This window comes from Delphinapterus leucas, chromosome X, assembly GCF_059928025.1.
Source record: "Delphinapterus leucas isolate spDelLeu-1000000601 "Yukka" chromosome X, BTC_Dleu_Yukka2, whole genome shotgun sequence".
NCBI classification, from domain to species: Eukaryota; Metazoa; Chordata; class Mammalia; order Artiodactyla; family Monodontidae; genus Delphinapterus; species Delphinapterus leucas.
The window spans coordinates 70608141-70625780 of record NC_143150.1 but is presented as its reverse complement, the minus strand read 5'-3'; the positions used below and the strand labels follow the sequence as shown (position 1 = coordinate 70625780).

The 17640-nt window shown below is 43.3% G+C and overlaps 2 protein-coding genes across 3 annotated transcripts in view; one reads left to right on the top strand and one right to left on the bottom strand.

Annotated features, from left to right (window-relative positions):
* Positions 1-17640, top strand: part of PIN4 (peptidylprolyl cis/trans isomerase, NIMA-interacting 4) — a 95064-nt gene that overhangs the window by 245 nt on the left and 77179 nt on the right. Inside the window, exons 2-4 of one of the 2 annotated variants that reach the window (XM_022565585.3) lie at positions 2125-2198; positions 7454-7573; positions 7965-8167. In XM_022565585.3, the coding sequence (XP_022421293.1) occupies positions 2125-2198; positions 7454-7573; positions 7965-8123 (353 nt within the window). In that variant the 3' untranslated portion in view covers positions 8124-8167. Of the gene's footprint in view, positions 1-2124; positions 2199-7453; positions 7574-7964; positions 8168-17640 lie in introns of those variants that run through there. The other variant, XM_022565584.3, reaches the window with a different exon arrangement.
* The window catches only part of ERCC6L (ERCC excision repair 6 like DNA helicase), a 58718-nt gene continuing 51593 nt past the window's right edge, over positions 10516-17640 (bottom strand). Inside the window, exon 2 of the mRNA XM_022565583.2 lies at positions 10516-14605. Within this exon, the coding sequence (XP_022421291.1) occupies positions 10924-14605 (3682 nt within the window). The 3' untranslated portion in view covers positions 10516-10923. The remainder of the gene's footprint in view (positions 14606-17640) is intronic.

Genomic DNA, 17640 nt, shown 5'->3' with positions numbered 1-17640 from the left:
CAGTGTGGACTTCTCTGGAAGGTTTTGATTAAAAAGCATGGGGATGTAGTTTTTAAGACTGCGGGGTAGGGACTGGGTAGGGGTCTTGAGAGTGGTAAAGGTTTGGAATAGTCGTTGGGGTGATGGGAAAGGGGATGAAACACTTACAAAAGGATTTCCCTCAGGGCTGAGAGCCTAAGATTGAAGGCCATGAATTTGTAGAGGACACGATCTGCTTAGTCATGATTTACCTAGTACCATATAAGTGGCACAATACAGGACTGAAAAGAGCTAGGTGTAGACTTGAGCCAAGGTTGAGGTTTTGTTGGACAATGATAATAGAAGGAAAGCAACACAAGGGAATTAAGGGTGCCAGTGGGGACGCAGTTCAGATGATCAAGCATGGGATCCAGACTGGGAAGGGAATGAGAGGTCTGATAGTCTAGGGGGACATAGCAGGATAAAGGGACTGAATGGGGGGGGGGCGGTTCTGTGAAATTAAAGAGCCCGTGTTGTGGGAATGAGGCATGAGAAAGCTGGAAGAACAGAGTTGTAGCCAGAGACTGAACTACTGGTTCTGAGTGGCACAGTTCCATCGTGTGCCCCTGGCAACAGGTGGCCTGGAGTAAAAGGCATGGGCATTTGGGAAGGAGGTCCAGAACTGTGAGATTAGACTGTTGGATGATTCCTCTGCATAGATGGTGAGGTCATCCAAGATGATGGCAGTGGTGAGGGTGGAAAGGAAGCCTGAAGTTGCTGCCAGAGTTGTCAGTCAATCAGGGAGTGAGGTGGCAGTCAGAAGATGACAGCATCCAGTGGGGGAGAGGATGGAATAATTGGAAGGTATCATTGTTCTAGAGTGAATATACAGCAAACCCCTTGAAGAGTTTGGTGTAATAAAACTCCTTTGGCAGTAACATTTTCTTAGGCATTTGGTGGTCAGCATTTTGGATTTTCAGTTTGGTTGAGCATTTATTGAACAACTGTTGTGTGCTAGGCTTTGGAGATCCTAAGACAAGTAAGATGGAGTCTCCTGAATAAAATTTTTCAATGGCTCCCTATTACTTCTAGGATAAATTCCAAGTTCCTTAATGGGGCCCACAGGCCCTCATGCCCTAATCCTCAACCACCTCCCCTGGGCTCATCTCACAGCACTCCCACCTCAGATTTGGCTTCACCCATAGTTACCTGCACATACTACACTGTTCCCTCACCCTGGAATGTCTCCTCACCTATGTCCTTTCTTTGCCTGGTCAGCTCCTACTCATCCAGGAAAGCTTCCCTGACTGGCTAAAATGTCCCTTTGTGCTTCCACAGCCCCCTGTCTATAGAGCATAGCTCATTCTCCTGAAAAGATCTATTTTACATAACTTTACATAACCATCTTCCCCAGTAGTATATGAGCTCCCTGAAGGAAGGTACCATGGCTTGTTCATCTTTGTATCCCCAGTGCCTGGAACTTAGTTATTTAGGAAATGTTTATTGAACTGAACACTTAATCCAACAATAGTTCTTAGGAATATCAGCCTCTAACAGTAAGTATGCTGCCATCAATACAGAAGTTGGCATAGTAGCAAAATGACACAGTAGTAAAATGTAGAATGCTGCCAGTGGTTCTTAATCTGAATATCGATATCTTTTCTTAGGAAGGTATCAATAGGCAATGTAGTCGACTCCAGGAGTTTGGACATCAATGTGTTCTTTAGCCAAATATGGGTGGTGGGAAATTTGATCTTTATTTAAAATATATTCTTGGAGATTTTACTTACTGGAATTGTGAGTATTCAGATACATAGTTGCAGTGCTTATTAGAAATCTCACAAGAGCTCAGGGGTTTGCCCTTAGAAGGCAGGATTTCATATTGGGTCCAGAGAATCTGTGCCAGGCTTTTGGCGCTCCCATTCAACTATTAGCACACTCACTTGTGTATCCATTTTCCTTGAAGGCTTTATGTAGGGCACAAATTTCCTGTTTTAAGAGGTGAGTCACAGGTTAATTTAGCTTGATGTAGTAAAGTGTCTACAGAGTTCCCTTTTGAAGCTTGGTGCTATGATGGAAGTATCAGCTCCTATTGTGTTGAACTTTTCTGTACATAACAAGGTGAAGGTGCAGTTTAAATGAGTACCTGTCATCTCTTCTCTAAAGGAAAAGCAGCCTCTGGGAGTGATAGTTCTGACAAGAAGGCTCAGGGTCCCAAAGGTGGTGGCAATGCAGTAAAGGTGAGTTACTTGTTCCTTTTTTTCATGTTAAATATAAATAATATACATTTGTTATTTTGGTTCACATAAAAGGAAAAGACAGTATGCTTAACTCATTCTAAGGCTAACCTAATACTGATGTATGATAGCACAAAAGTGGAAAATAATAGATCACTTTCATTTATGAAAAGTAATTCCTTTTAAATATTTTCTCAAATGTTTTCTCAGACATCCAGAATTTCTTCATACTCTAGTATTTTTCCTTAAAATGTGTTGTTAGGTCTTCCCAAGTAAGTGAATGAATTATTTCTCAGGACGAAATAATATTTGACAAAATGAAGAACTGAGATGAACAGGCAAAGGCACGGGTCTCATCAGATAGCTCCTCTGCTGGTGAGCTACAAGCCAGAGCCCTGACCATGAAAATGAGGGGAGATGGTTGCAAATAATTACTTGAAGTACTTGACCTAGTGCCAGAGGGGTGTCTGCCCTGGGAAAATATAATCTGCAAACAGAATTACACCGCTTAGTGCTATGTAACAAGGCAGTTACCACGTTTCAGTCAGTTTATTGGGTTCCATACTTTGATTCATTCATTCATTAAAGATTTAGTGACATCTGCCCTGTGCTAAGCAGTGTATTAAATTCTGGGTATTTAAAAAAAAAAAGCAGATAAGAGATGGTCCCTGTTATCACAGTCTAGTCGGGAGCAGTTAGGTAAAGAAAGAAATTTCATTGCTATATGAGAAGAGCTGTAGTGGAGTTGTATCATATAAATGCACCCATACACATGCAGCCAAAGAAAAGGAGAGCGAATGTAAAGAGTGTGGGCCATTCTGCCCACTTTTCTACTCAGTGAACCCAGAGAGAGAGAGAGAGATGGGAGACATGAATTTGATTTTCCATAGTCGACCTCCATTCATGTATGAATATCCAACCATGTAAAGTGGGATTCTGGTATCCAAAGATAATTTTCATAAAACATGGTGCCTGAATGCAAGCCAGCTACTTCGTCCTGGGGTCCAGCTGAAGAAGCGGTCATTGTTACAACACAGGTGGGGGAGACAGGCTGTGTTGGGCTTACTGAGGGCTGACGTGTTGGTTTCAAGTACACCATCTTCATAAGTGTTGTTGTAGGGTAATTTTGACTGTTATGTGCTGACTTTCACAAGCACCTAACCTAAGAGACTGCTCCACTGCATATGGCTTTAAAGAGGCATCTTGTCCTTTCTGGAAAAAAATAAGTTCAGTGTGGCTATACCTGAGGTATATGGAAAGGAGTGGCATGTAATAAGCTAGGAAAGTCAATTACGATTAAACTCTTTTGTTAAGCTTTTTCTTTTGAGATAATTTTAGATTCACATTCAGTTGTAAGGTAGATGTACCTTTTATACATGTAAATGTACTTTTTACCGTTTCCCCAATGGTAACATCTTACAAAACCCTAGTACATTAGCACAACCAGGAGATTGTCATTGCTACAGTCAAGATCCAGAACATTTCCATCACCCCAGGGATTCCTCCTGTTGCCCTTTTATAGTGATGCCCACTTCCCTCCCACCCCTACCCCTGCCCCCTCCTTGACCCCAGAGCAGTGACTAATCTCTTCTTCATTTCTGTAATTTTATGATTTCCATATGAGTGAAATGGTACAGTGTGTAACCTTTCGGGATTGGATTTTTTTCCGCTCAGCATAGTTCTCTGGAGATTTCATTCCGGTTGTGTGTATCCATAGTCTGTTCCTTTGTATTACTGAGTAGTGTTCCGTGGAATGGAAGTGCCATAGTGTGTTGAACTGTTCACCTGCTAGAGTATAGCTGGGTTGTCAGTGTTTGTGAAGGCCCCAGCAGGGGAGGGACCCCAAACCCTCCAGCCTTTTAGGATCTAGGCTCCTTCCACATCCTGCTATTCTGCTTCAGACCCCACTCCTGAACCCACCCCTGCCCTGTGTCACTAGAGCTGCCCAGATTCTGAAACCCACCTGCCGACCACAACTTCCTTCCTTCCCCTCACTTCCCACCTCCCCCAATCCTGTCCTGTTCCTCTCCACACACAGACTTCCAGGCAGGCCCTCGAGCCTGCCCTGTTCGCCTCACCTTCTCTGAGGCCTCATGTCTGTTCTCCAAGTCCTGTATGTCTTGTAGGCTGGAAATTAGATGGAAGGGTTTGACCACAGGATCAAGGAGCCCCACCTCCTTTTTCTTTGGGTCATCCACTGCATCCACCTGCCAGACTACAGCTCAGGATCAATCCAATTATCTACTTTCTTTACACTCAGACCCAGAACTGCTGGGCCCCACTGGAGAGTCACACAGCCTCAGGGGTTGGGGCCACTGATTCCTGGTCTCTAACCTGAGCTGGGCCCTCAGTACTGCACAGCGATCCTTTGCCACTTGCCTCAAGCCATCCACCACCCTCCTCCAGTCAGTCAGCAGACAACTTCATCCAGGGTTCTCAACCCCTGTGTACATCAGATTCACCTGAAGAGCTTCTAAAAGTCTCAGTGCCTAGGGACCCACCCCAGACCAGCTGCCTCAGAATCTCTGGCGGGTGGGGACTGGACCTTGATATATTTTTTAGAAGCTCTTGGTGTGATTCTGACATTTGCCAGAGTTGAGAAACACTGATCCAGTCTCATGGGGTTGGTGTGAGGATTTCATGAGATCACACATGTAAAGCGCTTAGCACAGTGCCTAGCGAGTATTAAGTACTCGATAACTGAAATATTGTTATAATTGTCACAAGAAAATGGAAACTAGAACTTTAGTCACGAACTCATGGCTTCCCAGCCCCCTACCAACAAAGTTATCGTCACCCACACCTCCCTCATCTCTCTTACCTCTCTTCCTTTAAGGCTAACTGATTTTTCCAGCAGTGCTCTGAATGCCCAGCCTTGCTCCTTCATTTATCTCCACCCTCTTTCTTTGCTCTGTCTTCAACCTTTCCCTCTTTACTGCATCTTTCCCTTCATTCTGAAAATATAGCCAGGGACCTTTAAAATATATCCGTGACTGTGACCCTTTCCCTTTGACTAGAGCCCTTTCTCCTTCTTTTCTAACTCAGTTACTTGGGGAAACCCCACCCACATTACCGGCCTGCTTCCTGTTACTTCTTCAGTCAGTTGCTGCAGCCTGGCTTCTGCACTTACTACTCTTCTGAAACAGCTTTTGCTAAGGTCCTCAGTCAATCATTGCTAAATTGATTGTACTTCTAACCTGATCACTCTGAAGCATTTAACCCTGTTGACCATTTCCTCCTTGAAACTTTCTCTTGCCTTGGTTTCTTTTAACACACCTTTCTCTCTACCGGTCTGGCCCTTCGTTTTTATCATGCTTGTTGAGCTTCTTTCTTTGCTTATTGCTTACACATTGATATTCTCCACGGATGTCTTGAGTCTGCTTTCCTCCTCTTCTCATTCTGTGTAGCCTCCCAGGGTGATCCGTCACCTCCCATAGCGTCAGCTGCTACTTCCATGCTCATCACTCCCACATTCTCTCGAGCTTGGTCTCTCCTAAGACACCAGTCTCATACAGTTGCCAGTTGGTCGGTCACACTTGCAAACTCCACAGGTACTACAGACTCATTATGTCTAAAGCAGAATACTTGTTTATTCATTTATAAAGTGGTGGATGGGATCCCCTTTCTATGATCATGAATGCTGTGTGCACTTTCCCAATCATTGAACCAGAAGGTTGCTTTGTGAGTGTAGAAGCGGAAAGATGGAGGCAGTTGAGAAGGTGTTTTAGCCAGGCCAAGATGAGGTCTGAGAAGCCATCCTCGTCCCCCAACATGTATCTCTCTAGTGTCCAGACGGTTTGTCCCTGTCTCCCGTGGACAGTGCTGGACACATTCTATAGAAGTTTGCCTCCCTGAGCCCTACTTTTTGATACATTCTTTCCTTTGCTGTGTCTGTATCTCCTGTGTCGCTCCTCCAGTCAGGGATCCTCTCACCCCCAGTTTCAGTAATTGAATCCTGAAGACAGCCATGGTTTGTCTGTCTCTACAGGGAGACACCTTTAGCCCCCACCCTAGTACACGACAGTAAGAAATGAATAACGGATTCTATTTGAATAGAATAGAGAAATGGGAAATCCTACAAAACAGATATCTTGACAAAATCATTTTTAAGGATATAGTGATTTTTTTAAAACATGACGTTATGTAAATATAGGTTACATTTGAATACTTCTCTAGGGTTGAGTATTCTTTTTTTAAAAGATTTATTTGTTATTTATTTTATTTTTGGCTGTGTTGGGGCTTAGTTGCGACACGCGGGATCTTTTCGTTGCAGCTCGCGGGCTTCTCTCTAGTTGTGGTGTGCGGTTTTTCTCTTCTCTAGTTGTGGCGAGCAAGCTCCAGGTTGCATGGGCTCTGTAGTTGTGGTGCATGGGTTCCAGAGCGCGTGCGCTCTGTAGTTTTTGCAGCACACGGGCTCTACTTGAGGCGGGCAATCTCAGTAGTTGTGGTACACAGGCTTAGTTACCCCGCGGCATGTGGGATCTTAGTTCCCTGACCAGGGATCAAACCAGTGCCCCCTGCATTGGCAGGCGGATTCTTAACCATTGCACCACCAGGGAAGTCCCTGGGTTGAGTATTCTTAATCTTCAACATATGATTCGTTTTCAAAGTGTTAAATTGTGGGGAGGCTTTATACATTGGGCCTCTTTTGGTGAAAAGTATTTCCTGGTGGGTTTTTTTCATATCATCCCCACTCTGATGAAATAATAGCTAACCTTTATTGAGTGCTAGCTGCATCACCTCAATCTTCACAACCCTATGAGAACATATAGGTACTGTTATCTCAGTGCACAAATGGGGAAACATTTAGAGGTTTAAAAACATGCCTAAGGGACTTCCCTGGTGGTTCAGTGGTTAATCCCTGGCTGGGGAACTAAGATCCTGCATGCTGTGAGGTACAGCCTAAAAAAAAAAAAGCCTAAGATCATACAGGAGAGTGGGGATTTGACTCGACCTAAGCTCTCAAGCATTATCATGTTTCCTCCTCCTGTTACCATTGAGGTACATGGTAAAGGCTGGGAGCTTCCCACAGCCAGGTGCCCATTTTCCATCTAAACCTGGTTTCTAAGATATTGTCTTGATATGGGAAATGGGTTTGTGGCCATCGCCCAACTGGGCAGACTTCCAGGATTTTCTGTTGCCATGAGCGAATGTGTTTTTTTCACTAGTGGGGGGTAGTCCTGACATGACTGCTGTACTGTGAGGAAAGGAATCATTTGGGTCTCCATGTATTACGTGCACATATTTTTTCCTTGTAGGTCAGACACATTCTGTGTGAAAAACATGGAAAAATCTTGGAAGCCATGGAAAAGTTAAAGTCTGGAATGAAATTCAATGAAGTGGCCACACAATATAGTGAAGATAAAGCCAGGCAAGGGGTATGGTGCACTCATCATTTAAAACGTCCCCCATGGAGGACACACAGCAGTAGGGATTATTTCTGTTTCGCCATTAATTTTAGCTGTATCTTAGTTTAAAGATCTTAAAAAAGCAGAAATGTCCAACTTGTGAACGGTTGAATACGGGTCACCTTTGTCTAAACCTAGGCATAACCAAACTTGCACAACTAACAGACACCCAGCAACATTGTGAGTGTTTGTATGTTCAGCCCAGGGTTCAGCCCTGTTTGTCCTTGTCGAGCCTACTTCTCTCCAGCCCAGATGAATAAACCTAGGAACCTTAGCATTTGTGTTGGGAAATTCTCAAGCTACAGTAGAACTGTGCCCTCTTCAGGGCCACTTGACATCACAAATCTTTTGGGTTTTTCAGGGTGACTTGGGTTGGATGACCAGAGGGTCCATGGTGGGACCATTTCAAGAAGCAGCATTCGCCTTGCCTATAAGTGTGCTGGATAAGCCTGTGTTTACAGATCCTCCAGTTAAGACAAAATTCGGGTATCATATTATAATGATTGAAGGGAGAAAATAAAATTGTATGAAAGACTACATGTGTTTTATACGTTGTTTATTTATTTAAAAGGTGTTGAATAATCCTCGTATTTTATGAACTCTGTCATCATGGGTTTGTGGGTGCAGAATCAGGTGGGTAAATGTTGGTGTGCACGGCAGTAGGTATTCAGTCAGTGGTTCTTTAAGATAAGTCAAGCAGGGGCTTCCCTGGTGGCGCAGTGGTTGAGAATCTGTCTGCTAATGCAGAGGACACAGGTTCGAGCCCTGGTCTGGGAGGATCCCACATGCCGCGGAGCAACTAGGCCCGTGAGCCACAACTACTGAGCCTGCGCCTCTGGAGCCTGTGCTCCGCAACAAGAGAGGCTGCGATAGTGAGAGGCCCGCGCACCGCAATGAAGAGTGGCCCCTGCTTGCCACAACTAGAGAAAGCCCTCGCACAGAAACGAAGACCCAACACAGCCCAAAAAAATTAATTAATTAATAAACTCCTACCAAAAAAAAAACTTGACGTTTATAAAAAAAAAAAAAGATAAGTCAAGCAGACTCCTTTTAACCTGTTAGTCCCTTGCCTCTGAGAACTGCTTTATCTGATTCTCAGTATATCCCATAAGTTAACTTAGAAACCATCTCTAGGGGCTTCCGTGGTGGTGCAGTGGTTAAGAATCCACCTGCCAATGCAGGGGACACAGGTTTGAGCCCTGGTCCGGGAAGATCCCACATGCTGCGGAGCAACTAAGCCCGTGCGCCACAGCCATTCAGTCCATGTAGGGAAACAGTGAGCTGGAGTTAGATGCAGACTATCAATTGCTGAATCACACAGTGTTATCACCGGGATTTTTTTCAATAATGACATGTATTCAATCATATCACCCTCCCTAAAATATTAGTCAGTTGTCTGTATCCACGGTTCTGCATTCACAGATTCAACCAACTGCAGATCAAAAATATTTTTTTAAAAATTCCAGGGCTGGACTTCCCTGGTGGCGCAGTGGTTAAGAATCCGCCTGCCAATGCAGGGGACACGGGTTCAAGGCCTGGTCCAGGAGGACCCCACATGCCGCGGAGCAACTAAGCTCGTGCGCCACAACTACTGAGCCTGTGCTCTACAGCCCGTGAGCCACAACTACTGAAGCCCATGCGCCTAGAGCCCGTGCTCCGCAACAAGAGAAGCCACCTCAATGAGAAGCCCATGCACCGCAACGAAGAGTAGCCCCCACTTGCTGCAACTAAAGAAAGCCCACGGGCAGCAACGAAGACCCAACGCAGCCAAAAATTAATTTAAAAATTCCAGAAACTTCCAAAAAGCAAAACTTGAGTTTGCCATGCACAGGCCTAACTATTCACATAACACTTATACTGTATCTACAAACTATTCGCAATTTATATTTATGTTGTATTAGGTATTATAAGTAATCTACAGATGATTTTAAAGTACATGTGAGAATGTGTGTAGGTTATATGTAAATAATACACCATTTTATATGAGGGACTTGAGCATCTGCGGAGTTTGGTATCGGCAGGGAGTTCTGGAAGCAATCCCCCTTGGATACTGAGGGGCAACTGTAATAATTTCTTTCGGTAAGAGCAAAATTTTGTACTATCAATAAATAACCTAGGGGCTTCCCTGGTGGCGCAGTGGTTAAGAATCTGCCTGCCAATGCAGGGGACATGGGTTCCAGCCCTGGTCCGGGAAGATGCCACATGCTTCGGAGCAACTAAGCCCGTGCACACAACTACTGAAGCCCGCATGCCTGGAGCCCGTGCTCTGCAACAAGAGAAGCCACTGCTCGCCGCAACTAGAGAGAGCCTGTGCACAGCAACACAGATCCAGTGCAGCCAAAATAAATAAATAATGAAAAACTAAAGCGCTAAAAAAAAAAAAAAAGGTCAATTATAGTGGCTTTTCACTAGGTAACACACGGTTAACAATCCATTTCACCCCTTACTGCGTGATCTTGGGCAGGTCACAGCCTCACTGAGCCATTTCCTCAACTAAAAAATGGAAATGCTACCCTCGACCTCAAAGGATTAAACAAGAAACCTATGTAGAGTACCTAATACATAGTCAGTACATGATAAATTCTCCAGTGACAGAGCACAGAGTGCTGTGCTGCACTTTCTGGGAGGGAACCAAACTAACTCCTTTTCAGTCTACAACCCAAAGATACAATGTGCTAGCATGTGTCAGAATGCAGCTGGTGGTGAGTAAAGGATGGCCAAATGGTAGGCAAAGGGACTCCAGGGTAGGGTACCTGTGATAAAGAAGCCCAGCACCGGGTAGCTTATCCTAGTCTTCGGCTGTAGTGAACCGAGAGCCTACAATAGCATGTTAAGTGGGTCTTAGATCTGGAATACTAATGACAAACTTCTGCCTAAATGAATTTTTATATGCATTTGCCAATATCAATCATCTCAGTGAAAGAAAGTAAATGAAAAGTAACTTTAATATTATCTTAACTGTGATATACAAAATTGATCATTTTCAGAATAAAATTTAAAATGGCCAGAGTAATGTTACAAAAATTTCTCTAGAAATAACAGTTCTATTACGTTTATAGAGTATGCCTAAAAGAAAAATACAAGAATATTTGAGTAAAGAAATATTAACCTCGTGCTCAGAATACCAGAATATATGTATAGGAGAAAGCAGGAGCAGGTGGTAAAGGCAAAATTTACCAAAAAACGTTGGAAACAAAAACTCCCTTTTTGACTTCTCTCACCTTAAGCCTGAATGCTTCATGCTCCCAAAGAATCCAATTATGGGAACAAATTACCTTATACTCAGTTTTGCTTTAAAATACAATAAACAGGTTATATTCTCAAGTTTTATTAAGTTGCTTATACAAACTTAAAGTCATGAGCATGACTTCAGAATCTGAGCTTTTTATGTCAAGTGCTTTAACTAAGCAGTCTAAGGCTTCCTGTATTTTCCCACACTCTTTCAGTTCTTTTCCACGCAAGACAAGAGTCTCATAGTCGTCTGCAGCCTCCAGTGCCTCATCCTGGGGAGAGTCAACCAACTGTCCACCAGACAAAGGCTCAGGGTCACCAGGAAAGGTCTCCTGAGCCAGAGCACCAGGCTTAGGTGTACTTAACCAGCTAGACTTATTTTCTGAAGACAGTGTTTCTCTGGAAGGATCTTCTTCTGTATGCTCTGGGGCTTCACCACTGCTTTCCTCCGCTCCTTCCTCCAGGTAATCTTCAGCAACCTTTGCTTCACTGCTAATGTCAAGTCTTTCCTCCATATCCTCCACATGGTCTAAAACCACATTAATAAGAGACCTCCTAGAAGCCAGGGATCTTCTAGAGTTTATAGACTTATTTAAACTATCAGATATTTTAGGTGAAAAGAACCTTCCAGGTGGACTGATGTCATTTTTGGGAGTTGAGGCATCAAATTGTTTTACAGATAAAAACGGGAAGGGAGATGTGTTGAATGGGTTTGTGCCTGAAGTATCTGTAATAAAAGTATCATGTTCAACTTCATCGTCTGAATCGATACATCTAGCTTTTCTTCTGACTTTCACATTAACTACTACTTCTTCTGGCTCATCATCTTTCTCAGAAAGATCCACACTGAGACATGCTTTGCTATGCACAGACTCTGCTCTGGAATTAGCTGCAGAGCCACACAAGCTATTTTCTTTCTCCACATGCTCCAATGACTGACTGGAAAAATTTTGTCCATTGTCTGCAGAATCTTCCAAGAAAAGATTGAAGTCACATGCATACTGTGCTGAAGATGCTAAAGGTTCCTCTTCCAACTTGGCCTCATTCACTTGAGCATCCTGTAGTGCACTGTGGGCTGCTGCTAAGTCATCATCAGCTATCTTAATAACAGACACATTCGATTCTGGCCTTTGATATTCCTTTATTTCGGGATTAGCAGGCCAGGGATTGCAGTGATGTAAAATCTCATCCTCCTCTAGTTGATCTAGATTTGGCCCAAGATCAGCTCTGACTGACTTGCTAGGTAAAAAATTGAAACTTCCCTGAGGGCTTTCTTGCTGTGCCTCCCGCATAGGCCCCTCTTGCGATGCCTCTTTTTGGAGAGCCATTCCTGATACAGAGTCAGTCCAAATCTCTTCTACATCTTCACACCCCTTGGGTAAAGTAGCTACAAAATCAGCATCAAATGTACTTGCACACGGGTGCCTACCATCTTGTGGGATGGTAACGTTCATCTTTCTCCTGGCGAGATCTTGTTTTTCACTCTCTTCGGGCAGATCCTCAATGATTACACTTGCCATTTGGGGACTGATTTCTTCTTCCTGGGTGTGGTGAGTTGGTAGAAGAGGTGAAGGCCGAGGCTGTGGTTTATTTAATTCATGGCATTTCTTCTTTGTCTGAGAAAGAAATACAGGTTCTCTCAGCCATATCCCCTCATTTCCAGCTTTTTGTCTTTCCATTAAGAACTCTGTATTTTGAGACTCGAATTCAACAAGGAATTGAGCTTTCTGAACCCTTTGCTGAATATAGTGAGAGTCTTCGATCACATCAAGCTCTTCTTTAACAGATAGGTCATGTGTGTACATCAAATCATGGTCTGAGATTCCAGCTATCCTCAAAGAGTGCAGGAAGGCAATATGTTCATCTAGTTTCTTATCAGATCTCCTCTGAGCAGCATGCAAAGACTGAAGCTGCATCTGGGTTGCAGAGTTCTGAAAATCCTCAATTGTAAAGAGCTCTCTCAATTCTTGTTTACTAAAATATCGGAAAGGGTTCTTCTTATCACCAGTAGTTTGTCTTATTAATGAGTCCTTGAAAACCTGTCTTCTGTATATTTTTTCCTCTACAGTTCCACAAGTGATTAGCCTATAAACTACAACATTTTCTTTTTGTCCAATTCGGTAAACTCTATCCACAGCTTGAGCATCAGTTGCAGGATTCCAGCTAGGGTCAAAGATGACCACTCTACTTGCTGCGGTTAGTGTTAAGCCAACACCACCTACTTGAGTGGTAAGCAGAAAAACAGAGTAATCTTTATTTTTCTGGAATAAGCTAATTCTTTTTTCTCGTTCCACAAGATGAGTAACTGTTCCATCGATTCTCAATATCTTAAAGTGCCTATTCTTTAACAGGCGTTCGATGATGTTTAGAATTCGTCTTGACTGGCAAAACACCAGAGTTTGATGCCCTTCGTCTCGCAGTCTTTTAAGCAGGTCCATTAGAAATATCATTTTCCCAGATTCTTCCATCAGTGCATCATCACTTATTTGATCAATATGGTCCACATCTGAGGAGTCTTCCCCTTCAACTTCATCTTGAACAGAGAATTTGACAGCTCCTAGATTCAGCAAACCACAAGCCCGTGCAGATAGCAGCCTAGGATGATCACAGAGCTTCTTTAAGACACCTAGCTCAGCCAAAGGTGAGCGTGTCTCCATTAACAACTCCTTGATATGATCTAGAGACACAAATTTCCTGTATATTTCTTCCTGTAAAGGTACAAGACGTATCCAAATAATTAAATCATTTTTTCTGGAAAGGGAAGGCATTTCACATATGACACCAACATCTGGACTCTTTTCACTAAGCTGGACCTCTGGGTTGCTTGACTTTTTCTTCTGTACCTCTTCTTTAGTCCTCCTAAGAAAATAGGGCTTTATGATTGCCATTAAGTTTTCAGATATTTTAAATCCCAAGGCTTTTTCCCCTGGGGTAGCATCCTTCTCTCTTGCTCTAGTAATAGGATTTTCGTACTCCATTTTAAAAGTTTTTAATGTTCCTAGCAGGGACCCTTGACAAGCAAAATCAAACAGGGACCACAGTTCTTGTAAATTATTCTGGATCGGGGTTCCTGTGAGGAGGATGCGATTACTGGCAGGAATTGCACGAGCACATATTGCTGACTTGGTAGATGAGGTTTTTATTTTATGTGCTTCATCAAGGATGACATAGTCCCACACAAACTCGTGGCCATTCAAGCTGGAAAGTTGCTGCCAATTATTGATTAACATTTGGTATGTGGTGATAATGACACCATTCCTTTGCTGAATCCGACTGAGGTTTCTGGTACGTTCATCCTTGCTAGGACCGTGAAAGGTTTTGACTCTCATTCCTGGGGTCCACTTGACAAATTCTTTTAGCCACGTGCTGATGAGACTGGTTGGCATGATCAGTAGCACATGGTTCACAAGTGAAGCATCAAACATACCAGAAAGGAAAGCGATGATTTGAACAGTCTTTCCTAATCCCATATCATCTGCCAGAATACCACCTCTCCTTCCATCCCTATACAGGCTATAGAGGAAAGCTACACCTTCCTTCTGGTACTCAAATAGTTGGTTGTGCAGCTCTCGATAGAGCAGCAGGCCAGAGTTGCACACATCCGTGAATTCATCATCTCCATGTTCTGCCAACTCCTCCAAGGCTTCCTGTAGTTTTTGGATTCTGCTCATCACCTTTTCATTGGGAAAAATGTCCTTTGCCAAATTGAAAAGTTTAAGTGCTTCTTCCAGATCTCCATTCTTAGTCGCTACTTTGGCCTCTTTCACGTATCTATAAAAAAAAAAAAGTTTAAAAAAAGATATATATAGAGAGAGATTGATAGGTAGAAGATTAGAAAGAAAGGAAACGGATTGAACATTCAGTCTAAGAACACTTTAGAGTCCATTTTGGAATCCAAGCCACAGTTGAGCTTTCAATATCCTCAATTCAGGATGGGAAAGATGAGCACAGAAGATGCCAATGAAAGCTGGCACCACTTAAGAAGACACAAATATCCACCAGACACTGCCAGCAACAACTTCACGCATTAGTTGTAGGAAATGTATGTGGAAAGGTTATTGCACATACAGTAACAAACCAACCAACCTATATTGTGGGAGCATCGAAACAGGAAGATACATGGGCACTTCTCGGACCTTATTTTTCTGGACCTCTATTCACACTATTGATTACTCTCTCCTTACAATTCCCTCCTTCCACCGGATTCCTGTAGATTCCACCTGGTTTCCTCCCCCATCGCTGGCCCTTTCTTCTCTGTGTCCTTCTTAGGCTCCTATTCTTCCTCCACAAGGGCTCAGTCCTGGGCCCTCTTCTCACTCCTTTTACTCTTTCCTCATCGTCTCCCAGAGGTTCCACTCCCACCTATGTGCTCATAACTCCTAAAGCACTTTCTCCAACAGGGCTTGCCCTCAAGCTCTAGTCTAGACCCATATTCCAATTACCTTCTGGACATCTCCACTTGAAAGTTTCACATGCACCTCCAATTCAATTAATCCCAAATTAAACTTATTATTTCCTCTCTTAAAACGTGCTTCTCGGGACTTCCCTGGTGGTCCAGTGGCTAAGACTTTGTGCTCCCAATGCAGGGGTCCAGGTTCGACCCCTGGTTGGGGAACTAGATCCCACATGGATACCACAACTAAGAGTCTGCATGCTGCAACCAAGAAGGCTGCATGCCACAACTAAGATCCCGTGTGCCACAACTGGGACCTGGTGCAGCATGCATGAATGCATAAATAAATAAACATGCTTCCCCATTTGTGTGGTAATAAATGACACTACCATCCACTTAGCCATATAAGCTAGAAATAGAAAGATCATCCTTGATCTCCAAACCAAATATGAGGCATCCTTGACTTCTCCCTCTTTTTAACCACCTCACCCCTTAGCCAACAGTCCCCCAAGCCCTACTAACTTTATTTTCCAAATATAACCTGTGTCAAAACAGAAATATAGATCAATGGAACAGGATAGAAAGCTCAGAGATAAACCCACACACATATGGTCACCTTATCTTTGATAAAGGAGGCAAGAATATACAATGGAGAAAAGACAGTCTCTTCAGTAAGTGGTGCTGGGAAAACTGGACAACTACATGTAAAAGAATGAAATTAGAACACTCCCTAACACCGTACACAAAAATAAAATAGATTAAAGACTTAAATATAAGGCCAGACACTATAAAACTCTTAGAGGAAAACATAGGCAGAACACTCCATAACATAAATCACAGCAAGATCCTTTTTGACCCACTTCCTAGAGAAATGGAAATAAAAACAAAAATAAACAATTGGGACCTGATGAAACTTAAAAGCTTTTGCACAGCAAAGGAAACTAAAAACAAGACGAAAAGACAGCCCTCAGAATGGGAGAAAATATTTGCAAACGAAGCAACTGACAAAGGATTAATCTCCAAAATATACAAGCAGCTCATGCAGCTCAATATCAAAAAAACAAGCAACCCAATCCAAAAATGGGCCAAAGACCTAAACAGACATTTCTCCAAAGAAGATATACAGATTGCCAACAAACACATGAAAGGATGCTCAACATCGCTAATCATTAGAGAAATGCAAATCAAAACTACCTCACACCAGTCAGAATGGCCATCATCAAAAAATCTACAAACAATAAATGCTGGAGAGGGTGTGGAGAAAAGGGAACCCTCTTGCACTGTTGGTGGGAATGTAAATTGATACAGCCACTATGGAGAACAGTATGGAGGTTCCTTAAAAAACTAAAAATAGAACTACCATATGACCCAGCAATCCCGCTACTGGGCATATACCCTGAGAAAACCATAATTCAAAAAGAGTCATGTACCACAATGTTCACTGCAGCTCTATTTACAATAGCCAGGACATGGAAGCAAACTAAGTGTCCATTGACAGATGAATGGATAAAGAAGATGTGGCAGGGCTTCCCTGGTGGCGCAGTAGTTGAGAGTCCACCTGCCGATGCAGGGGACACGGGTTCGTGCCCCGGTCTGGGAAGGTCCAACATGCCGCGGAGCGGCTGGGCCCGTGAGCCATGGCTGCTGAGCCTGCGCGTCCGGAGCCTGTGCTCCGCAACGGGAGAGGCCACAACAGTGAGAGGCCCGCGTACCGCAAAAAAAAAAAAAAAAAAAAGATGTGGCACATATATACAATGGAATATTACTCAGCCATAAAAAGAAATGAAATTGAGTTATGTGTAGCAAGGTGGATGGACCTAGAGACTGTCATACAGAGTGAAGTAAGTCAGAGAAAAATAAATACCGTATGCTAACACATATATATGGAATCTAAAAAAGAAAAAAAATGGTTCTGAAGAACCTAGGGGCAGGACAGGAATAAAGACGCAGACATAGAGAATGGACTTGAGGACACGGGGAGGGAGAAGGGTAAGCTGGGACGAAGTGAGAGAGTGGCATGGACATATATATACTACCAAATGTCAAATAGATAGCTAGTGGGAAGCAGCTGCATCGCAAAGGGAGATCAGCTCGGTGCTTTGTGTCCACCTAGAGGGGTGGGATAGGGAGGGTGGGAGGGAGATGCAAGAGGGAGTAGATATGGGGATGTATGTGTATGTATAGCTGATTCACTTTGTTATACAGCAGAAACTAACACACCAGTGTAAAGCAATTATACTCCAATAAAGATGTTAAAAAACAAACAAACAAAAACAAGTATAACCTGTGTCTTTCTCTCCCATCTCTACTACTACTGTGGTCCAAGTCACCATCATCTCTGGATTGGATAACTGCAACTTCCTACTCACTGGTCTCCCTACATCCACTCTTGGCCCCTCCAATACATTCTCTA